At 38.9% G+C, this 26,288-nt stretch overlaps 1 protein-coding gene across 1 annotated transcript in view; it reads right to left on the bottom strand.

The window, feature by feature from the left end:
- SPRYD7 (SPRY domain containing 7) overlaps nt 1–26,288 on the bottom strand; it is a 55,348-nt gene that overhangs the window by 19,775 nt on the left and 9,285 nt on the right. The window contains exons 3-4 of the mRNA XM_049853062.1: nt 19,712–19,878; nt 12,343–12,445 (exon numbers count right to left, since the gene is read on the bottom strand). Coding sequence (XP_049709019.1) covers nt 12,343–12,445; nt 19,712–19,878 — 270 coding nt within the window. The remainder of the gene's footprint in view (nt 1–12,342; nt 12,446–19,711; nt 19,879–26,288) is intronic.

Below are 26,288 nucleotides of genomic sequence, written 5' to 3'. Positions count from 1 at the left end.
CATCTACCTGCCCCCTCCCTGCTCTACTCCAGTCCTGGTCCAGCTTAAGTGATTGCTGGTCCCCTGGGGCAGAAGTGGGACCCATCGCACACCCTGAGCCATTCTCCCAGCTTTGGAGAGGAAACAAATAACAAACAGGAAAAAACTAATCTTCCAGCTCCCCTAAGCTGGGAACTCAGGGTGGGCACAGCCCTTTGCCTAGGCACAGACATAAAGAGTCCATGGACTTTGAATGCCTTTCACCCCTGCCCAGACCTCTGTGGGCCTATTTCAATAGCACAGGCCTCATTAGTACAGTACAACAGGATATATATCTGAAGCCTATTTTCAACTGCAACAGCTAAGGGGGAGTGGTATTTGACACTGCCTGCCCATTAAGCAGGGTCCTCACCTACCCACATCAGCAGCCTGAGGACTGGTGGCTCTACCCACTCCACCTAGCCATCCACGACAGGGGTCCAAGAATAAGTGGTGCCTCCCAGTCCTTACAGCCGACAGCACTGGGTGCTCAAAGTCTGGCTGCAAAACCCACCCACCTACACACTCTAGGGAACAGGAATACACCTTCCACTCAGGCACTCAGGGGCAGCCATCAGTCCCCTCCCTTGCTCAGCACATAATCCCCCACTGCAGCCAGATACCTGTGCCTACCTGAATCACTCCTACACAGCCCTACCCGTCTAGGACTGTAGGTGAGAGCTTGCACCACACATGCAGTGAACAATGACCAGGACACCTGAGCTGAATCCACAAAGGAAAACGGACTCCTGGGCTTACACACATAGTAACAGCTCTAATCACCTGGTGACAGGACGTGACAGCTTCAAAGATGCCAATAATCAAAGTACCTCACACAACCAGCCTATTCGGGGATATCAAAACAAAAACACAGGACACAGTAAGCAAACATAAAATAAATAACTAATTGATGGCTCTGAGACAATAGTCAATATCAAATCACATAAAGAGGCAGATCATGATTGCTTCAGCAAGCAACCAGAACAAAGAACCAATAAACCTCCCGGAGGAAAAGAAGATCTTGGAATTACCGGAAGTAGAATTCAAAAGATTAATATACAAAGCTCTTCAAGAGATCAGGAAGGAGATCAGGCAAAACACAGACCAAGCCAAGGAACGCACAGACAAAGCAACAGAGACACTAACAAAGGTTATACAAGGGCATAATGACAAATTCAGCAGGCTTCAAGAATCCATAGAGAGATAGCAAACAGAAATCCAAAAGATTAACAATAAAATTTCAAAATTAGACAACTCAATAGAAAGTTATAAGAGCAGAATTGAGGCACTGGAAGTCAGAATTACTAAGACTGAAGATAAAGCACTTGACACCAATTTATTTGAGGAAAAATCAGATAAAAGAATTTAAAAAATGAAGAAACCGTAAGAATTATGTGGGACTCTATCAAGAGGAATAACCTACTAGTGATTGGAATACCAGAACAGGTTGGGGGTGGGGGGTGGAATCACAAAGAATACAGAGAAATTGTTGAAGGTTTGTTGGCAGAAACTTCCCTGATACAGTGAAAGATGAGAGGATATCTATCCAAGAAGCTCATTAAACTCCACATAGGGTAGATCTCAAAAGAAAGTTAACAAGACATATTATAATCAAATTTGCCAAAAAAGAGAGAGAGAATTTTAAAAGTAGCTAAGGATAAATGAAAAGTAATCTACAAAGGAGAATCGATAAGACTAAGCTCTCATTACTCAGCAGAAACCGTGCAGGCAAGAAGGCAAAGGGATGTCATATATAAAGCCTCGGAGGAAAAAAACTGCCAACCAAGAATTATATATCCAGCAAAACTGTCTCTCATGTATGTGAGTGAACTTAGGGCATTTCCAGATAAACAGAAATTAAGGGAAATAGTAAAAACAGAACTAAAATTACATTAAATACTAAAGGGAGTGCCCCAGTTAGAACATCAATAACATCAGGTAACAACCTAGACTTGAACACAGGAGACAGAATGAGATATCAATCCAGATAAGGAAGTCATAAAAACAAATGAAAGCTAAAACACTGAAAATAGGGACACAGAAAAATCAATATGTAAAAGATGACATTAAAACAAAAAAGAGGGACTAAATAATGTAGTTATACAGCTTTCATATGGATAGGAACTCAAGGCAATATCAAGAAATAAAAGATTGGTTTAAATTTAGAAACAGAGAGGTAAATATTAAGATAACCACAAAGGAAACTAAAAATCCTACACATCAAAAGAAAAAAAAGACTCAGCAAATACAAAATCAACAATGAAAATAAAGAAAATTAAGTGGAACAAAGAAACTGTCAACACCACACAAAAAAAAATACATCAAAATGATGGCACTAAACTCCTATCTATCAATAATTACGCTGAATGTAAATGGACTAAACACACCAATAAAGAGACAGAGAGTGGCAGGATGGATTAAAAAAACACGATCCGTCTATATGCTGCCTGCAAGAGACACCTTAAACTCAAAGACACAAACAAACTAAAACTCAAAGGATCGAAAAAAATATATCAAGCAAACAGTAATCAAAAAGGAGCAGGAGTGGCAATATTAATCTCTGACAAAATAGACCTTAACGCAAAATCCACCGCAAAGGATAAGGAAGGACACCATATGATGATGAAAGGGTCAATAAATCAGGAGGACATAACCATAATAAATATTTATGCACCCAAGGACAGGGCTTCAAAACACATAAAACAAACTCTAAGAGCACTCAACAGAGAAACAGACAGCTCCACAATAACAGTAGACTCCAACACACCACTTTTGGTGAAGGACAGAACATCCAGAAAGAAGCTCATTAAAGACATGAAAGATCTAAATGCCACAATCAACAAACTTCATTTCACAGACATATACAGAACACTCCACCCACCAGCAGCCAAATATACTTTCTTTTCCAACGCATACGGAGCATTCTCCGGAATAGACCACATATTAGGCCACAAAGCAAGCCTTATCAGAATTTAAAACATCGAAATATTACAGAGCATCTTTTCTGACTATAAAGTCATAAAAAAAGAAATCCATAACAGAAAAAGCAAGGGAAAAAGAATTGAATACATGGAAACTGAACAACACTTTGCTCAAAAACTTCTGGGTTATAGAAGAAATCAAGGATGGAATAAAGAAATTCACAGAATCAAAAAAGAATGAAAACACATCCTACCAGAACCTTTGGGATACAGCAAAAGCATTGCTCAGAGGTCAATTTATAGCAACAAAATGCACAATCCAAAAAGAAGAAATGGTCAAAATCAAAACATAAACCCTACAACTTGAATAAATAGAAAGAGAGCAACAAAACAAGTGCTGAGGCAGCAGAAGAAAGGAAACAATAAAAATTAAAGCAGAAATAAATGAAATAGAGAATAGAAAAACAATTGAAAGAGTTAGTAAGACCAAAAGCTGGTTCTTTGAAAAGATCAACAAAATCGATAAATCATTGGCCAAACTAACTAAATAAATTACAGACCTATATCCCTTATGAATTTAGATGCAAAAATCCTCGACAAAATTCTAGCCAATAGAATTCAACAACATATCAAAAAAGTAATTCACCATGACTAAGTGGGATTCATACCAGGTATACAGGTATGGTTTAATGTAGAAAAACAATCAATGTAATCCATCACATAAATAAAACAAATGACAACAAATACATGATCTTATCAATTGATGCAGAAAAGGCATTTGACAAAGTTCAACACCCATTCATGATAAAAACTCTCAGCAAAACAGGAATAGAAGGGAAATTCCTCAACATAATAAAGGGCATTTATACAAAGCCAACAGCCAAGATCATCATCTTAAATGGAGACAGACTGAAAGCATTCCGCTTGAGATCGGGAACCAGACAAGGATGCCCTTTATCACTGCTCTTACTCAACATTGTGCTGGAGGTCCTAGCCAGAGCAATTTGGCTACAACAAGAAATAAAGGGCATCCAAATTGGTAAGGAAGAAGTAAAAGTATCTGTATTTGCAGATGATATGATATTATACACAGAACACCCTAAAAAATCCACAAGAAAACTACTGGAATTAATAGAAGAGTTCAGCAAAATATCAGGATACAAGAAACATACAAAAATCTGTTGGATTCCTCTATACCAACAAAGAGACTGTTGAAGAGGAAATCACCAAATCAATACCATTTACAACAGCCCTTTCCAAAAGGATAAAATACTTACGAATAAATGTAACCAGAGAAATAAAAGACCCATACAAAGAAAACTATAAGACACTATTGCAAGAAACCAAAAGAGACCTACATAAGTGGAAAAACATACCATGCTCATGGATAGGAAGACTAAACATTGTGCAAATGTCAATTCTACTCAAAGAGATCTACAGATACAACGCAATCTTCATCCAAATTCAAACGACCTTTTATATGGAAAGGGAAGAGGCCCCGGATAAAGTGAAGCATTACTGAAGAAGAAGAACAAAGTGAGAGGCGTCACACTACCTGATTTTAGAACCTATTATACCGCCACGGTAGTCAAAACAGCCTGGTACTGGTACAACGACATACATAGACCAATGGAACAGAATTGAGAATCTAGACGAAAATTCATCTACCCATATGCAGCTGATATTTGACAAAGCCTCAAGTCTGTTAAATGGGGAAAAGACAGTCTCTTTAACAAATGGTGCTGGCATAACTGGATATCCATCTGTAAAAAAAAAATGAAACAAGACCCCATATTTCACACCATGTACAAAAACTAACTCAAAATGCATCAAAGACCTAAATATAAAATCTAAAATGATAAAGATTATGGAAGAAAAAATAGGGACAACACTACGAGCCCTAGTATATGCCATAAACAGAATATAAAACATAACTAACAATATACAGACACTAGAAGAGAAAGTGTTAACTGGGAACTCCTAAAAATCAAACACTTACGCTCATCAAAAGACTTCACTAAAAAAAGAGTAAAAAGGCAACTTACAGACTGAGAAAAAAATATTGGCTATGACATATTCAATAAAGGTCTAATCTCTAAAATTTATAAGATACTGCAGCAAAACCTCAACAACGAAAAGACAAAAACTCAATTAAAAAATGGGCAAAGGCTATGAACAGGCACTTCACCAAAGAAGACATTCAGGCAGCTAACAGATAAATGGGAAAATCTGCATGATTATTAGCCATTAGAGAAACGCAAATCAAAACTACAATGAGATACCACCTCACCCCAAAGAGGCTAGCATTAATCCAAAAAACGCAAAATAATAAATGTTGGAGAGGTTGTGGAGAGACTGGAATACTTATACACTGCTGGTGGGAATGTCAAATGGTACAACCACTTTGGAAATCGATTTGGTGCATCATTTAAAAGCTAGAAATAGAAGTACCACATGACCCAGCAATCCCACTCTTTGGAATATATCCTAGAGAAATAAGAGCCCTCGCATGAAAAGATACATGCACACCCACGTTCACTGCAGCACTGGTCATAGTAGCAAAAATACAGAAACAACCCAGGTGCCCATCAACAGATGAATGGATAAACAAATTATGGTATATTCACATAATGAAATACTGCACAACAATAAAGAACAGCGATGAATCCATGAAACATCTCACAACATGGATGAATCTGGAAGGCATCATGCTGAGTGAAATCAGTCAGTCGCACAAGGACAAATATTGTATGAGACACCAATTATAAGAACTCAAGAAAAGGTTTAAACAGAAGAAAACACTCTTTGATGGTTATGAGAGTGGGGAGGGAGGGAAAGGGAAATTCACCAACTAGATAGTAGACAAGAATTATCTCAGGTGAAGGGAAGGATAACACACAATACAGGTGACATCAGCACCACTGGACTAAACCAAAAGCTAAGAAGTTTCCTGAATACAACCAAACACTTCAAGGGACAGAGGAGCAGGGGTGGGGGTCTGGGGACCGTGGTTTCAGGGACATCTAGGTCAATTTGCATAACAAAGTTTATTAACAAAATATTCTGCATCCCACTTTGGTGAGTGGTGTCTGGGGTCTTAAAAGCTTGCGAGCATCCATCTAAGATGCATCAATTGGCCTCAACCCACCTGGATCAAAGGAGAATAAACACCAAAGACACAAGGAAAATATTAGCCCAAGAGACAAAATGGCCACATAAGCCAGGGACTCCATCAGCCTGAGACCAGAAGAACTAGATGGTGCCCGGCTACCACCAATGAACTGCCCTGACAGGAAACACAACAGAGAGACCCTGACAGAGCAGGAGAAAAGTGGGGTGCAGAACTCAAATTCCTGCAAAAAGATCAGACTTAACGGTCTAAATGATATTAGAGGAACCCCAGAAGATGTGGTATTCAGACTTTGTTAACCCAGAACTAAAACCATTCCCAAAGCCAATTCTTAAAACAAAGACTAAATTGGACTATAAACATAAAATAATACTTGTAAAGAATGTGCTTCTTAGTTCAAGGAGATACACGAGACTAAACGGGCAGCACCTGCCGGGAGGTGGGATGAGAAGGTAGAAAGGGATAGGAGCTGGTTGAATGGACCACGGGAAACCTGGGGTAAAAAGGGGGAGTGTGCTGTCACATTATACTGATGGCAACTAGGGTCACATAACAATATGTGTATAAATTTTTCAACCGAGAAACTAACATTTGAGTTGTAAACTTTCACTTAAAGCACCATTAAAAAAAAAAAAAATTAAAACAGACTTAAAAAAAAAAAATGGGCAAAAGATTTCAACAGACACTTCACCAAAAAAGACATAAAACCAGTTGCCATGGAACTGATTGCAATTCACAGCAACCCCATGTGTGTCAGAGTAAGACCATACTCCATGGGGTTTTCAATGGCTGATTTTTTAGTAGTAGATTTTTTAGAAGGCGCCTCTGGGTGGACTTGAACCTCCAACATTTCAGTTAGCAGGTAAGCACATTAACCATTTGCATCACGCAGGAACTCCAAAAAGAAGTTATATGAATGGCAGATAAGTCCAAGTGCTGGTGAGGATGTGGAAGAACTGGAACCCTCATACATTCCTGATGCAAATGTAAAATGGTCATGGTCCAACCACTTTGGAAACAGTTTGGGAGTTTCTTAAAAACTTAAAATATATACCTACTATATAATCCAGCCATTCTACACTTAGGTATTCACTCAAGAGAAATGAATGTATATATTCACAAAACCATGCACAAATGTTCATAGCAGCCTTATCTGGAATAACCCCAAACTGGAAGCCCAAATATCTATCAACAGGTGAATGGATAAACAAATTGTGATATATCTACACAATGAAACACTACTCAGCAATAAGAAGGCATGAATTACTGATACATGCTACAACATGGGCAAATCTCAAATTATGCTGAGTAAAAGAACCTAGACAAAAAGAGCACAAACTGCATAATTCTGTTTACATAATATTCTAAAAAATGCAAACTATTCTGTAATGACAAAAAGCAGATCAGTGGATGCCTAGCTGGGGGTAGACAGGGGAGAGCTGAGCAGGAAGGATTGCAAGGGAGCTCAAGGAAAATTTTGGGTAATGACAACGTTCATTATTTTGACTGTGGTGACCAAAAAAAAAAAAACAAAAACAAAATTCATAAATCAAAGCAAGTAAACAATTGGCACCAAAGTCAAGACAGTGATTATCTCATGAGAGAGGGATGGAGCTGTGATGGGAGCTGCAGTTTGAGTTGCTGAAAATATTCTATTTCTTGACCTAAGTGGTAATAACATTTTACAGCAATTTGTTTAGCTGTATATATATATATGTTTAATACATTTTTCTGTATATATTTCATAATAAATGAAAAAGAAAAATAAGTACTAGATTTGACATTTACGAAGTGACTAGTGACTTTAACCAGGGTGGTTTCAATGAAGTGGTGGTAATGGCAGCCAGACTGGGTTGAGGAATGAACAATAAAACAGAGTGGGTAGAGACTATGCTATTAAGAAATGTAGCAATAAGCACTGTTTACAATAGTAAAAAGATGGAAGTAACCAAGGTGTCCATCAACGGATGAATGGATAAAGAAATTATGGTATATTCACACAATGGAATACTATGCATCGATAAAGAACAGTGACGAATCTGTGAAACATTTCATAACATGGAGAAACCTGGAAAGCATTATGCTGAGTGAAATTAGTCAGTTGCAGAAGGACAAATATTGTATAAGACCACTATTATAAGAACTTGAGAAACAGTTGAAACTGAGAAGAAAACACTCTTTTGTGGTTAGGAGAGGAGAGAGGGAGGGAGGGTGGGAGGCAGTATTCACTAATTAGATGGTAGATAAGAACTACTTTAGGTGAAGGGAAAGACAACACACAATACAGGGGAAGTCAGCACAACTGGACTAAACCAAAAGCAAAGAAGTGTCCTGAATAAACTGAATGCTTCCAAGGCCAGTGTAGCAGGGGCAGGGGTTTGGGGACCATGATTTCGGGGAACATCTAAGCCAACTGGCATAATAAAATCTATTAAGAAAACATTCTGCATCGCACTTTGGAGAGTGATGTCTGGGGTCTTAAACACTAGCAAGCAGCCATCTAAGAGGCATCAATTGGTCTCAACCCACCTGGATCAAAGGAGAACAAAGAACACCAAGAACACAAGGTAATTATAAGCCCAAGAGACAGAAAGGGCCACATGAACCAGAAACTACATTACCTTGAAACTAGAGGAACTAGATGGTGCCCGGCTACAACCGATGACTGCCCTGACAGGAAACACAACAGAGAACCCCTGAGGGAGCAGGAGAACAGTGGGATGCAGACCCCAAGTTCTCATAAAAAGACCAGACTTAACGGTCTGACTGAGACTGGAAGGACCCTGGTGGTCATGGCCCCCAGGCCTTCTGTTGGCCCAGGACAGGAACCATTCCCAAAGCCAACTCTTCAGCCCAGGACAGGAACCATTCCCAAAGCCAACTCTTCAGACATGGATTGGACTGGACAATGGGTTGAAGAGGGATGCTGATGAGGAGCTAGCTTCTTGGATCAGATGGACACTTGAGACTATGTTGCCATTTCCTGCCTGGAGGGTAGATGAGAGGGTAGGGGGGTTAGAAGCTGGCGAAACAGACACGAAAAGAGAGAGTGGAGGGAGAGAGCGGGCTGTCTCATCAGCGGGGAGAGTAATTGGGAGTATGTAGCAAGGTGTATATAAGTTTTTATGTGAGAGACTGACTTGATTTGTAAACTTTCACTTAAAGCACAATAAAAATTATATATAAAAAAAAATGTAGCAATATACAGAAGGATAAGGAGCCCTGGTGGTAGAATGGTTAAGCTCTAGGATGCTAACTCAGAGGTTGGCAGTTTGAACTCACCTACCGCTCTGTGGGAGAAAGATGTGGCAGTGTGCTTCCATAGAGATTTATAGCACTGGAAATCCTAGGGGGCAGTTCTACTCTGTCCTATAGGGTTGCTATGAGTTAATTGACTCGACAGCAATGGGTTTGGTTTTGGTAGAGTAGGGTATGCACAGAGATAGGGACACAAGTTCAAGGGAGGGTTTTTTGGGCTCAGAGATACTCAGAATGTTTACAGACATTGAAGAGAGAGGTTGGTGACATGAGATATAGATGAAATAACTGACAAAGTGAAGTCCCAGAGTCAGAGGAGTTTTAAATCTAGACTATAGATGTTAGTTTTGAACAGGAAGGGTACTACTTCCTCTGAGATAGAATAGAACTAAGGAAAGATGGGAGTTGATCCAGAAAAGCTCCAGGACAAGGGAGTAAAGCTGGAGGTCACTACTGATAGCCTGTTTCTTCACAAAGTGGAAGGCAAGGTCACCTGCAGAGAATAAGGGGAATTTAAGCAGCACAGTGAAGATCTGGAATGCAGAATGAGACACAATTAAAAACTAGTTACTCTGAGTAGATTCTGACTCATGGCCACCCCATGTGTGTCAGAGTAGAACTGTACTCCACAGGGTTTTTGGAAGTAGACCTCCAGGCCTTTATTCTAAGGACCCTCTGGGTGGACTCCAACCTCTAACCTTTAGGTCAGAGGCTGAGTGCATTAACCATTTGTACCATCCAGGGACTCTGAGGCCCAATTAGAGAAGTGAAAAGAACTAACCAAAAATACTGAGAGCTCATATTTAGCTGGAAGGTCATATCTTTGTAGCTACACTTTTCTTTAATGTTACGAAGTTTTATTCTCTCAATAGATTGTGTAAAAGAACAGACAAAATGAATGACAAGAGTGATCTAGGATTAGCAATGGAAGGAAGGACAAAGGGTAAAGGAATTAAAGCTTTAAGTTTTATTTTTATCTTTGATAGTATCATGCTATTAAGATATTTGGTTTTAATTTGGCTAATGTATAGATTCCAGTTTATGCAATATAACTGTACTATATATAATTTATTACATGAAACTTTACATTAAAAATAATGCTAAATCAAACAGAATTTCAAATTCTCACTGAATCCAGCCTTTCTGGAGTCATGGAGGCTGTATGAGCCCCTGAAACTATTGCCCTGAGTAATCTTTAAACCTTAAACCAAAAATATCCCCTAAAGTCTTCCTAAAACCAAGCAATAATTTAGCTTACCAGAAAACCAAACCCACTGCCATCAAATAGAGTCTGACACATAGCAACCCTGTAGGACAGAGTAGAACTGTCCTGTAGGGTTTCGAAGGCCATAAGTCTTTATGCAAGCAGACTGCCACGTCTTTCTCCTGCAGAGCAGCTGGTGGATTTGAACTGTGAACCTTTCAGTTAGCAGCCGAGTACTTAACCACTGTGCTATCAGGGTTCCTGGCTTAGCTTAATCAGTAAAGAATGTGTACCTTGAGCCTTGTGCTCTCTGAAGATCTATCTATATGGGATCACACTGACAATAGCAACTCAAAAGATTACATAGGAAACTTAGGGGGCAGTGAGTTTATGTTAACTGAGGAAGAACAATTCAGAAAATGAGGGTAAGAATGGTTGCACAACTTGAATGTAATCAATGTCAGTAAAATGTACATGTACAAATTGTTGAACTGGTATATGTTCTACTGTGTATATTCTTAACAACTATGAAAATAAAATAAATTTTTAAAAATTCTGAACCAAAGAAGCAATTTAAAATAATAACTATATTTGCTATATTCTCTTGTATAACTCAGAAAGTCTACTGATACCTATTTCAATTCTCAGACTAAAATATCTCAACCCTAAAGCTACACTTTCCATTTACTTAAGCAAAGGAATTACTTTTAGGTCTATTCAATATGCAAGAAAACTAACCTAAACCTACTTTCAAAATATATTTTTACATTGTAAAGACACAGAAGTAAAAAATACACTGAAAAGCAGTTTTTAGGAGAAAAGGAGACTAATGAAAACCTTAACTAAAATGTAATGCACAAAATTTTTTTAGTGAGAAAACATTTTTAGACCTACTAAATCCATAGGCAGAAAAATCATATGCCTGCTGATTTAAATTTGAGAACATATAAAATAAAGTGGGATAAAACGATAAAAGGCATTTCAGTTGCTTTAAAAAAGAATGACCTTAACTTTTAGAGATGCATATAAACTATTTATGGATAAAATATGATGTCTGCCATTTGCTTCAAAATAACCCAAGGAGGGAAGGTGAAGAGCAGAAAGAGTGCTGGGGGACAGATGAAACCTGTCTATGAAGATGATAATGAGTACAAGAGGGCTCATTACACTATTACTTCTGTACATGTTTGAAATTTTCTATAATAAAAAATTACAATAATTAAGTGATACAGAGTCATTTGTTACATAACTCAACTCTCAGAAAGACATGCTTGTGTAGAAACTACAGTGCTTACACACTTATGGTCAACAAAAGCAAACCAGCTGATATGAAACTAGTCTAAGTCATAATTTATCTCAGAAGAACTTTAACATTTAGGTAATTTTATAAAGGTAATTAATCTCAATCTACACAAAATTCTCATCCATATTCCAAAATACTCTTTACAATTTCATTTCCTGGTTATCTAATCCTCCCTAATAACTGGCAAAAAGATCTTTGTAAATTCTGTTTTGCTTTTGGAATTCTCTAGAATATAGGACTAGATGATAAATATGAGAATATGGTTACTGCATATTTAAGTACAATCACTGTATTTAGCAAGTTGTTTTTTGGTTTTTTAATACATGAAAAAGAAGAAACTATCCTCACTCCTGCCAAGTGGGACCCTGATATCCTACTAAGTGCACTCCACAGAAAAAAGGTTCTTATTAACAATTTGCCCAGACTTCTGAGTGACAGCTAGAAAGTTAATAAAAACGCCAAGCAAAAGTTAACATATATTTAATAATACAGAAATATTTTAGCTTACCATAAACAACTGGATACACTGTTCCTCGTATACCTGATGCTGGGCAATGCATGTTTTTTCCATTTAAATATACATTGAGTTCTACATGATCATACGTAATACCCTATGAAGGAAAGAAAAAATTAAAAAGTATAAATATACAAAGGCTCCATAAAAACCCGAACAGTCAGAAAGCACTGGTAGGGCAGCATGGAAACAGGAAACCCTGAGGAAGCAAAGGGTCTCAATAGCTTTCATTAAGGGCTGATGAGCTATAACTGAGCTAAAATATTTAATTGTGATTATATAAGGGGAAAAAGTCAGGTAAAACCCCAAGAGTCCACATTAAATGTAAAACAAATGACTCTAGTTTAAAACCTAGTATTATATTCAGACCATCTGGAATTCATATTTTGCTATTAAGATGATATAGGTACTGCACATCATGAACAGAGAGACCTTTCTAACCCACACAAACAACACTGCCCTCTCTCTATAAAATCTGATTTTAATGGGGAAGACAACGAGATTTCCACCATTAGGGCTTACTACCTGTCACTGTTTTCAAATTGTAAAGAAATGTCTTCATACAATTTATTTCCAAAATGAAATCATACATTTCTGTATCTCTTCACCCGGTTTCAAATACCTTACAGAGGTATTTGAAACCGGGTCAAATGCCTTACAGAGGTAAAGCTAGTATTTACAACTAAATACAATACTAATAATTAGTGTTAAGTTGAAAACTACACACATGCACATACATACATATCTATTACTTGGAACACTAGTGATGGTACAAAAATCACAATCAAGTTAATTAGTAATAATAACAATTATGATTAAAGTACTAGAAAAAAGAGCCCATATTATGTCCAAACACTATCCTGTTGTTGCTGTTGTGTACCATTGAGTCAATTCCGACTCATAGCGACCCTACGGCAACCTATGGGACAGAGGAGAACTGCCCCATAGCGTTTCCTAGGCTGTAATCTTCAAGGGAGCAGACCGCCAGGTCTTTTTCCAGTGGAGCTACTGGTGGGTTCGAACTGCCAACCTTTCAGTTAGCAGCTGAGCACTTAACTATTGTGCCATTAGGGCTTCTTAGCACTCTTCTAGATACTTCACATTTCTTCATTTAATCCTCACAACAAGGTAAGTATTATCATTCCCATTTTACAGATGAGGTAGTTAAAACACAGAGAGGTTAAGTAATTTACCTAAGGTTGCACAGCTAGTCGTGGCAGAGCTAGGACTTAAACCCATGCAGAATGGCTTCCGGATACTTGCTCTTAATCACCATGCCATACTACTTCTAAAATCTTATGATAGTTATTGACTGATGACAAAAAAAAACTTCCCTTTAAAGAATTAGAAATAGATGATAGAGATTTTTCAATAAAGAAAGCATTACAGATGAAAAAACAAGCCACTTCAAGGATTTCTGACTGTGGATAAAGTGTATCACTTAAAAGCTTTTTAGGACTGGGGGGCCCAAGATGGCTGACTAGGCAGAAGTTTACACTGAACCCTCTGGCAGCAAAGACCCGAAAAAACAAGTGAATCGATTACATATATGACAATCTACGAACCGTGACCATCAAACACAGAACTAAGGAATTGACCTGAGTGACAGCAGAGTGAGAGACCGTATGGAAGCAGCAACTAGTTGCCGAGCCTGTGCAGCATGCCAGCTCCAATTCCGTGGTGCTGTTCTTTGGTGCAGATGCTTAGGGGCTGATGGTGGTTTCCTCAGACAGGGCAAGCATGGGACACTGCCCTAACCCCCTCGGGCAGTCTCGGAGGGGACCCAGCCAGTGCACACAGACTACAGACACCTCTGGAATCCGAGATAAAATAGCACTCTCAACACAAGTGATTTTGTGATTTTGTCTATTTTACCATGCTACTCTTTTTTTTTTTTACTCTCTATCTATCTGATCCCTCTCCTCCCTGCCCCAGCTGACTTCATTAACATTCAAATTCCCTGGGCCTGAGATAGAAGTGCCCTGCTTTTTTCTGACCCATTCTCCTGGCCTGGGAAAAGCAGCAAATTAACAATCAGGGGAATAATACTTTCCTAACTCCCCTAAACTGGAAAATCAGAGCAGAAGCAGCTCCAGTCCAGGCATAAGAGATCCACAGACTTTGGCTTTCAGCCCTACATGGAACCAGGTGGCTATTATAATGCAAACACAAATCTGTTAAGAGGTCTGACTATAATTGTTTCAGCTGAGCAGTGGAGAGGCAGGTTTTGGAGGTCTGATACCACTCTACCTATTAAACAGAGCCCTCACCTACCCACAGCAGGGACCTGAGGGCTGAGGCTCCATCCACACCACCTAGCCACCCACTAAAGGGGTCTGAGGATAGTGGTGCCTACCAGTCTTTACAGGTATAAGCACTGGGTGCCTAAGTTAGAGCTGCAGACCCCACCCACCAGAGTGCTCTAGAGAACAGAGATGCTCCTTCCTCACTGGCACTTGGGGGAAGACTGTCAGCACCCTGCCCTCCTCAGAGTGTGACCCCTGCCACTACCAGAAACCAGTGCATACAACCACCACCACCACTCCTCTAAGATCATAGGTGAGAGCCTACACCACACACTAGGTGACTGACTATCAGGACATCTGAGCTGATTCTATTCAAGACTAGTGAATGGACTCACAGGCTCATATACCTGAGAACAGCTCTAACCATCTGGTAACAGGACATTAGTGCTTCAAAGGCTCCAATAATTAAGTTAGCGCACTCTAGTAGCCTATCTGGGTACACTGAAACAAAACACAAAGCAAGAAGATAGGACACAGTGAGCAAACATAAAATAAATTATTACAATAACTTATAGATAGCTCGAAGACAGCGGTCGATATCAAATCACATAAAGAAGCAGACCACGATTGCTTCTACAAACCCTCAAAGAATCAAGATCGCTCCCAGATGAAGATATATTCCTGGAATTGCCAGATGTAGAATACAAAAAACTAATATACAAATGCTTCAAGACATCAGGGACGACATCAGAAATGAAATCTGGCAATGTACAGAAAAAGCCAATGAACACACAGATAAAGCAGTTGAAAAAATTAAAAAGATTACTCAAGAAAAATTTAATAAGCTGCAAGAATCCATAGAGAAAGCATTCAGAAAGTCAAAAGATTAACAATAAAATTACAGAACTAGACAACTCAATAGGAAGTCAGAGGAGCAGAACTGAGGAACTGGAATGCAGAACTGGGGAGATGGAGGATAAGGCAACTGGCATCAATATATTTGAAGAAAAATCAGATAAAACAATTGTAAAAAATGAAGAAACCCTAAGAATCATGTGAGGCTCTATCAAGAAGAATAACTTGTGTATGACTGGAATTCCAGAACAGGGAGAGATAACAAAATACACAGAGAACTGTTGAAGATTTGTCAGCAGAAAACTTCCCTGACATCGTGAAAGATGAAAGGATATCTATCCAAGATGCTCATCGAAAAGCTTTTTAGAAGTAGAAAAAGATTGTAGAGATCATCTTAACTCTCTCACTTTCCAGTTAAGATAGCGGAGGCCCAAAGAAGTCAATGTGGTTAAGTGCTACAGAAGCTTCTTTTCAAAACTCCACAAAGCCAAGTTTAGATTAAACAACGATTTACAACAGGAGAGGAAGAGGAAACAATTTACAACAGGAATGGAGAAAGATACACTGTACACAGATTGCCTTTTTTCATTTTAGTTTATATACCTAAATATAAAACTAATAACTGGAAGTAGCTTTTTTAACACAGAGGTCCATTTTTATTTAAAAAAGTAAAAACATAATTACATAAAAAAGGAAGTGTGTTATTCTCTTTATAGGACCACAGGAAACCTAGCAGTTCATAACAACAACAACAACAACAAAAAACCCTGAATCAACTCAGACTCATAGCAACCCTACAGGACACAGCAGAACTGCCCCATAGGGTTTCTGAGAACTGGCTGGTGGATTCAAACTGCTGACTTTTGGGTTAGAGGCCAAATGCATAACCACTGTGCCTCCAGGGCTCCCTAGTTCAGATCAGTAGGTGGTAATCCGGAAGCCCTTTACCACCTGGTGGCAGCATAACCTATTACAAGCAAACAAATTTTAACCCAAGCCTCCAGCCTAGCAGCAAAATCCCCGTACCAAAGAAAGAAGTGAGGAAAGATGTGAAATCCCCAACAGAGTTTTTAGTTAAAATATTTTCTAACTTAATCTGTCCTTTTATATGATCTGTGAACTGAGTTTGACTCTGCCATACTGATACCAAAAAATCGTATGTGGTCTATAAAATGGGGCTAATGATACCATCTATCTTCTACGGTCATTATGAAGGTTAAACAATTGAATCCATGCCAGGGATTAGAACAGTGCCTGGCCCATAATAAATGCCATGGAAGTTCTTGTTGTTATTATTACATAGCATGTTTATAAAACTTCTCTAATGTTAAACTGAAAAATGCATTTTTAGAATGGAATTTGTACTTTTCAAAACTATATATATATAGAAGTAAAAAATAAGCATAAGCTAGTGCTGCTGTCAATCCTCTTGGTAGAGTGTGATTACTGCATGAATATAATCATCTGATCAGACATTAAGAGCTTATTTTTCTTGACTTCTTTTCAGAGAATGGTACATAATTGAAATTCTACACACGAAAATGTTTCTCGCATCTTATAATCCATTCCACTTTTTCTACACCACTGTCACCAATTTGGTACAATTTGTTCTCAAGTGTCTGAGCTAGGAAGATAAAGTTAATATGGTAGATAATATACTTTTTCTTGACGCCGCATGTATTTCATCTTGTTTAGTCCTCCTTTTATCAGAATGAGCATAAAAATTCAAAGTCTAACTTCATAATGCTGATTATCTTAACTCTCTCTCTTTCCAGTTAAATCTGTCACTTTGTGGTGTCAGTCATCTCAATGAATGAGATAGAAGGGCAGGAGTAACACACAGCAGATGTCAGTGCATAAACAAAGAAAAACATTTGTTACTGATTATCCTTTCTTATGTCTGAATTTCAGTTTTAGTGTAAACAGGTCGACAGCATCAACTTCACTTGAAGATTCTCTTTTAAGAAAAAAACATTTCAAGAATGATATTGCATATTATGAACATATGGCAATAATCTACAAATACAGCACCAATTATTCAAAAAGAACAGGGAAAAGCTGATTGTAAAACGGTTTATGCCTTTTGTTTACTTTTTTCCTTTGGTCAATTTAGAAAAAAAAGTTCAAAAATTAACCGTTTATATTTTTTAAACTGCAGAAAAGAGAAGACCAGACCATAATTAAAATTCTTGATTTCTGTATCTTTCTTCATTCTTTCCAAAATACTATATATTTCTGTAAATCAATAACCTGGATTTACCTTGTATTGTATTCATCTTCTTATTAAGCACTTTTCCTCGTTATTCATAGGTTCCTTTCAACTTGATACCAGAGCCAGGAGCCCAAGGTCCTACATGTGTACAAGGGCACCTTTGCTAAAGAAGGCCCAGAACTCTGCTCTCAATCAGTAGCTAATGGCCTGAACTCACTACATAAGGTTCTCAGACAACACAATATGAGAGGAAGTATCTGGAAAGAGAGCTAGAGAAAACATTTTTGTATTGCATTTTCAGCAGGGTAGCTTTTGTAAAGAGATAAATATATCCAGTTGGGAATAAAAATAGAGAAGTCTTATTAACGTGTATAACTCTACCTTCTGCTTTCTAAAAAATTTTCTCTAGTCAAATCTTAGGATCTTAAGGCCAGTCCTCTGAGGAGCTCTGACTGTGAAGGAAATTTAATAAGATTAAATTTAATGAGAACCAACTCTCCTGAAAAAATACTGTGATTAATAAAAATTCATAACAAATTAAGTAATGAGTTCAAAATTTTCTCTAAGAGATCTCCAGCCTTGAAAACACCTAATATTTTTTATATTCTTTCAGGATGGGGAGACAGAAATTCACTAACTAGACAGTAGACAAGAATCATCTTAGGTGAAGGGAAGGACAACACACAACACAGGGGAAGTCAACACAACTGGACTAAACAAAAGTTAGGAAGTTTTCCTGAATACAACCAAACACCTGGAGGGACAGCAGAGCAGGGGGGTTCTGGGGACCATGGTTTCAGGGCACATCTAGGTCAACTGGCATAATGAAGTTTACTAAGAAAACTTGCATCCCACTTTGGTGAGTGGCATCTGGGGTCTTAAAAGCTAGCAAGCAGCCATCTAAGATGCATTAATTGGTCCCAACCTACCTAGAGCAAAGGAGAATGAAGAAGACCAAAGACTCAGGAAAATATGAGCCCAAGAAACAAAAAGGGCCACATAAACCACAGGCTCCATCAGCCTGAGGCCAGAAGAACCAGATGGTGACCAGCTACAACCAATGACTGCCCTGACAGGGACCACAGAGAGTCCCTGACAGAGCAGGAGAAAAGTGGGATGCAGAGCTCAAATTCTAGTAAAAAGACCAGACTTCGTGGTCTGAGACTGGAGGAACCCCAAAAGACATGGCCCCCAAACTCTCTCTTCCCCAGAACTAAAACCATTCTTGAAGCCAACTCTTCAGACAAAGATTAGATCGGACTATAAGACATAAAACGATGCTCGTGAAGAGTGTGATTTTTAGTTCAAGTAGATTAAAAAAAAAAAAATTTTTTTTGTAGATACACAAGACTAAATGGGCAGCTCCTGTCCGGAGGCGAGACGAGAAGGCAGAAATGGACAGGAGCTGGTTGAATGGACACGGGAAATCTGGGGTGGAAAGGAGGAGTATGCTAACATATTACAGGGATAGCCACTAGGGTCACATAATGTGTGCATAAATTTTTATATGAGAAACTAACTTGAGCTGTAAACTTTCACTTAAAGCACAATGAAAAAGAAAAAAAATAAAAACACCTAATGTTTTTCTAATACGGGGTAAGCAAACTTTTAAAATTGTGAGCCGAGGTTTCCCTGGTGTGAGAAAAGCAGGAAATGCTGATCAGTAGCCAACCCGTCAACTGTTGTCAGCTGCTGTAATGCCTGCCTCCAACTCATGGGACCCCATACACAACGGAACAAAAACTGCCCAGTCCTGCGTAATCCCCACCATCAGTTGCAGATTGGACTGAACCTGTCAAGAATCCCCCTGAACTGAAATATGGGCTCACAGCGATCCTCCTGGCCAGAAGCAGCTCTAGCAAGCAGCAGGCAGTCAGGTAAGGCAGCAGCACCTACACCAAGTGCTCTCTTTGGAAAACTACCACTTCATTAGATCCAATCCTAGTGCTCTGAAACTCAAACCACAAACTCCCAGGCAAAACTGTACAGATGAAAAGCAAATGTGAGTTTAATAATTCACAGTGGAAATGAACTCCACAAGAAAACTCACCACCACATCTCCCTCCTGTGGAAGGCTGTTTGCTGGCAGCCTGTTTTTCTCCTCGTTGTTGTGGTATAGGGCGCCATCATTCCTCATCACCAGACTGTGCGCATCTCGGCCAAGAGGAATCTGATTCAAGTTAACTTTCTGGGTTGCAACTCCAATACCCCAGATTCCTAAAAATATAATAATTTAAATGTCCCCCAAATCTGAAGAACACAAATATGGAAGACAGGATAATTTTAAAAGGGAGCACAAATTGTATTTTAAAAAAGTAGCATATTATCACTAAACTACCTTTCGTTGATCTTTTTTTTTAATCTACTTTTAAAAGCGATTTGCATTCCCAAAGCCAACTCTTCAGACAGGGATTGGATTGGACAATGGGATAGAAAAAGATGCTGGTGAAGAATGAGCTTCTTGGATCAAATAGGCACTTAAGACTATGTTGGCATCTCCTATCTGGAGGGGAGATGAGAGGGCAGAGGGGGTTAGAAGCTGGCGGAATGGACACGAAAACAGAGAGTGGAGGGAAGGAGCGGGCTGTCTCATTAAGGGGAGAGCAATTAGGAGTATACAGCAAGGTGTATATAAATTTTTGTATGACTGACTTGATTTGTAAACTTTCACTTAAAGCACAATAAAAATTAAAAAAAAAAAGTGGTTTGCAAATTATGTTCTCTAGAGACACAGTACAGCCTAAGAGATAGAAACATGGCCTCTGGAGTTGTACCGCCTACACCACAATCCTGACTTAGCTGTGTCATCTTGGGCAAGGTAGTTAGCCTCTCTCTCAATTTCCTCAATTATAAACTGTGGATCCTGACAGTAGCCACCTCACAGGGTTATGGAAAGACAGAAGAACATGATAATCCAAGAAAATCACTTAGAACAGTACCTGAACAGAGTACATATCCAAAAACAAGCTAGCTATTATCATTATTGTTCCCTAAGAAGTATTTTTTTTAAAAAGCTACACATTAAATTTAAATAGCCTAGAGTTCTATTTCAAGCGCTACCTCTGAGAAGTTGGAAAATACTATGTCTTTAGTTTTTTCATCTATAACATGTGAAAATAATATATACCATGATTAATATCATGGGGAGGAGAAAATTAATGATAAAGTGTAAAATAATTTCCTTATGCAATACCTTAGTCAGTGAGTTGAAACCATTTTGATCTAAAGCCGACTTTTGAAGCAAGCAGCAATCCTCTTAACCAGACAAAAGAATACCTAGGGCTCAGGATTTTGTCTCAAACTGTTTGCTTCTCAGTTTTTATCAAATTCAATTAGGAAAAATTCTATAAATGGAAGACAATGCAAAGGCTGTGTTATCAATCCATTAATTTCTCTGTATTGAATTAGATCATCAGAAAGTTACATGTCTGGACTGCAATGTCATGGCCCAAATAATTCGGCCATATATAATTAACCCTCCAATGTGGGACACCACTGAGAACGATAGTCAGTGATAATGCTAATTTTACCAGACAACAGTTGTAGACCAGGTTATAGCGTCTCCTTACCCTAGAACTGTGCACACTGTGATGCACTTCTGCATGATTGCTTCACTAAGGGATCATTGAGGGTATCGTTAAGAATATCATCCTTTGCTAAAGAGACACATAAAAATTTGATTTTATGCTCTGGATCATTAGCCACTAGAGAAATGCAAATTAAAACTACCATGAGATTCCATCTCACTCCAACAAGGCTGGCATTAATCCAAAAAACACAAAATAATAAATGTTGGAGAGGCTGCGGAGAGATTGGAACTCTTATACACTGCTGGTGGGAATGTAAAATGGTAGAACCACTTTGGAAATCTATTTGGCGTTATCTTAAACAGTTAGAAATAGAACTACCATACAACCCAGAAATCCCACTCCTCGGAATATACCCTAGAGAAATAAGAGCCTTCACACAAACAGATATATGCACACCCATGTTTATTGCAGCTCTGTTTACAATAGCAGAAAGCTGGAAGCAACCAAGGTGTCCATCAACGGATGAATGGATAAATAAATTGTGGTATATTCACACAATGGAACACTACGCATCGATAAACAACAGTGAAGAATCTGTGAAACACTTCATAACATGGAGGAACCTGGAAGGCATTATGCTGAGTGTAATTAGTCAGGGGCAAAAGGACAAATATTGTATAAGACCACTATTATAAGATCTTGAGAAATAGTATAAACTGAGAAGAGCACATACTTTTGTGGTTACGAGGGGGGGAGGGAGGGAGGGTGGGAGAAGGTTTTTTACTGATTAGTTAGTAGATAAGAACTACTTTAGGTGAAGGGAAGGACCATACTCAATACATGGAAGGTCAGCTCAACTGGACTGGACTAAATAGCAAAGAAGTTTCTGGGATAAACTGAATGCTTCAAAGGTCAATGGAGCAAGGGCGGGGGTTTGGGGACCATGATTTAAGGGGACTTCTAAGTCAATTGGCAAAATAATTCTATTATGAAAACATTCTGCATCCCACTTTGAAATGTGGCGTCTGGGGTCTTAAATATTAACAAGCGGCCATCTAAGATGCATCAATTGGTCTCAACCCACCTGGAGCAAAGGAGAAGGAAGAACACCAAGGTCACACGATAACTATGAGCCCAAGAGACAGAAACGGCCACATGAACCAGAGACTTACATCATCCTGAGACCAGAAGAACTAGTTGGTGCCCAGCCACAATTGATGACTGCCCTGACAGGGAGCACAATAGAGAACCCCTGAGGGAGCAGGAGATCAGTGGGATGCAGACCCCAAATTGTCACAAAAAGACCATACTTAATGGTCCGACCGAGACTAGAGGAATCCCGGCAGTCATGGTCCCCAAACCTTCTGCTGGCCCAGGACAGGAACCATTCTCGAAGACAACTCATCAGACATGGAAGGGACTGGACAGTGGGTAGGAGAGAGATGCTGATGAAGAGTGAGCTATTTGTATCAGGTGGACACTTGAGACTGTGTTGGCATCTTCTGTCTGGAGGGGGGATGGGAGGATAGAGAGAGTTGGAAGCTGGCAAAATTGTCACGAAAGGAGAGACTGGAAGGGCTGACTCATTAGGGGGAGAGCAAGTGGGAGTATGCAGTAAGATGTATATAAACTTATATGTGACAGTCTGACTTGATTTGTAAACGTTCACTTGAAGCTCAATAAAAGTTAAAAAAAAATTTTTGATTTTAGATTTAAGGCTCAAAAAATATTTACTTCTCTCAAGAAACAAATATCTTAAGTTGGAGAAGACTACAGTAATCAGGGACATTTTGCAACCAGTGAGCAAACTTATAAAAGAATGGAATGGAGGACAGATCCAAGTTATTCAATATGCTTAAGAAAAGCAGTATTTAACCATAGAGCCAACAAGAATCTAATAACCAAAATATATATAAAACGTTGGCAACTTAACAAAAAGGCAACCCAATCATAAAATGGGCAAAGGACTTGAATATATATTTCACCAAAGCGGACATTCAAATGGCCACCAAACATATGAAAAGATGCTCAGCATCATTAGCCATGAGAGATATGCAAATCAAAGCCACAATTAGATACCATTTCATGCCCACTAGGGTGGCTAACATAAAAAAAGAAAACAACAAGTGTTGGAAAGGATGTGAGGAAACTGGAACCCCTATCCATTGTTGGTGGAAATGTAAAATGGTACAGCCATTGTGGAAAGCAACGTGGTGGTTCCTCATAAAACAAAAAATAGAACTACCATATGGCCCAGCAATTCCACTCCTAGATATATACCCAAAACACTTTTAAAGCAGAGACTCAAACAGAGACTTGTACCTCAATGTCCAACGCAGCACTATTCATAATAGCCAAAAGGTGGAAACAACCTAAATGCCCATCAACAGATGAATGGATAAACAAAACATGGTACATACATACGATGGACTACTACTCACCCAGTAGAAGAAATGAAGTCTTGATACATGCTACAATATGGATGGAGCTGGAAGACATTATGCTGAGTGAAATAAGTCAATCACAAAAGAACTAATATTGCATAATCTAACTCACATAAAAAGATAAGAACAGGCAAATGTATGGAGAAGAAAGTTTATCAGTGGTTTCCAGGAAGGGGAAGAGGGGAAAGAGAGGGGTTATATACGGTAATGGGAATACCACATCGATTAAGGGTAGGGTTTCACAGACGATTATTGTAACTGCTGTCAGTAAGTCATACACCTGTAAAAAAGCTGAATGGGCAAGTTTTGTGATAGAGGTATTTACAAGAATGACCAAAAAAAAAAAAAAAGAGTAGCTGCTGAGACTGCTTATGTACAACCAAACACCTCACAGGATTTGGTTCCTTGGTATGGAGGTTTAGGGTCATGGTTTAATGGGCTATCCCAGCTAACGGGCCTAACATGTTTAGTGCTTCTGTTCTACCATCTAGTTCGTTGCATAGTGCCTGGGGTCTTAAAGGCTTGCAAGCGGCCACCCAAGGCACAAAAATTGGTCTCTATTCACCTGGAGCAACAGAGGAAGGAGGAAAGTGAAGAACAGGAGGAGGATATGGAATGTGCAGCTAATTGCCTCCACGAGCTGTCTGCTATGCCATGAGACCCGAAGAACTAGGTGGTACCCAACTGCCATTACTGAACATTTTAATTAAAGATTCCATAGAAGAATCCTGATCAAAAAGGGATAAATGTAAAACAGAATTTCAAATTCTCATGGAATCCATATTTCCTGGAGCCATGAAGGCTGGATGAACTCCTAAAACTATTGCCCTGAGATCATCTTTAAACCTTAAATCAAAAATATCCATTTAAGTCTTCTTAAAACCATATAATAGTTTAGCTTAAGAAGTAAAAAGTGTCTGCCTTGAGCATTATACTCTTGTAAGAACTATCTATAAGGGATCAAACTGAACCTTGTTAAATATCGTTGAGTCAGTTTTCACTCACAGAAACCCTATGTATGACAGAACAAAACACTGCCCAGTCCTGCACCATCCTCACAATCTTTGTTATGCTTGGGCCCATTGTTGCAGCCAATGTGTCAATCCATCTCGTTGAGGGTATTCCTCTTTTTTGTTGATCCTCTCCTTTACCAAGCATGATGTCCTTCTCCAGGGACTCATCCCTCCTGATAACATGCCCAAAGTATGTAAGAAGTCTCTCTATCCTCACTTTTAAAGAGCATTTTGTGGTTGTACTTCTCCCAAGACAGACCTGTCCATACTTTTGGCAGTCCGTGGTATATTCAATATTCTTCACCAACACCATAATTCAAAGGCATCGATTCTTCTCTGGTCTTCCTTATTTGCTGCCCAGCTTTCGCATGCATATGAGGCAATTAAAAATATCATGGCTTGGGTCAGGCACGTCCTAGTCCTCAAACTGACATCTTTGCTTTCAACACTTTAAAGAGGTCTTTTGCCGCAGATTTGCCCAATGCAATCCATCATTTTATTTCTTGACCGCTGCTTGCATGGGCATTCATTGTGAATACAAATAAAATGAAATTCTTGACAACCTCAGTCTTTTCTCCGTTTATCATGATGTTGTTTATTGGCCCAGCTGTGAAGATTTTTCTTTTCTTTATGTTGAGGTATAATCCATACTGAAGGCTCTAGTCTTTGATCTTCATCAGTAAGTGCTTCAAGTCCTCTTCACGTTCAGTAAGCAAGATTGTGTCACCTGCATATCACAGGTTATTAACGAGTCTTCTAACAATCCTGATGGCATGTTCTTCTTCATATAGTCCAGCTTCTCCAAGTATTTCCTCAACATACAGATTGAATAAGTATGGCAAAGGGATACAACACTGATGCACACCTTTGCTGATTTTAAACCACGCAGTATCCCCTTGTTCTTTTCAAATGACTGCCTCTTGGTCCATGTACAGGTTCCTTACAACCACAATTGTTTTGGAATTCCCATTCTTCACCATGTTATTCATAATTTGTTACGATCCACATAGTCAAACACCTTTGCATAGTCAATAAAACACAGGTAAACATCTTTCCGGTATTCTCGGCTTTCAGCCAGGACCCATCTCACATCAGCAATGATATCCCTCATTCCACATCCTCTTCTGAATCACGCTGGAATTTGACAATCCCTTGTTGATGTACTGCTGCAACCGTTTTCAAATGATCTTCAGCAAAATTTTACTTGCCTGTGATAGTAATGATATTGTTCGATAATTTCCACATTCTGTTGGATCACCTTTCTTTGGGATGGGCACAAATATGGATCTCTTCCAGTCACTTGGCCAAGTAGCTGTCTTCCAAATTTCTCGGCATAGACGAGTGAGCATCTCCAGGGCTGCATCTTTTTGCTGAAACATCTCAATTGGTATTCCGCCAATTCCTGGAGCCTTGTTTTTCACCAATGCCTTCAGCGCAACTCGGACTTCTTCCTTCGATACCATCAGTTCTTGATCATATGCTACCTCCTGAAATGGACAAATATTGACCAATTCTTTTTGATACAGTGACTTTGTATATTCCTTCCATCTTCTTTTGATGCTTCCTGCATTATTCAATATTTTGCCCATAGAATCCTTCAAAATTGCAATTCCAGGCTTAAATTTTTTCTTCAATTCTTT

This window comes from Elephas maximus, chromosome 14 (assembly GCF_024166365.1).
Source record: "Elephas maximus indicus isolate mEleMax1 chromosome 14, mEleMax1 primary haplotype, whole genome shotgun sequence".
Classification (NCBI taxonomy): Eukaryota; Metazoa; Chordata; class Mammalia; order Proboscidea; family Elephantidae; genus Elephas; species Elephas maximus.
This window is presented reverse-complemented; position numbering and strand designations above follow the sequence as displayed.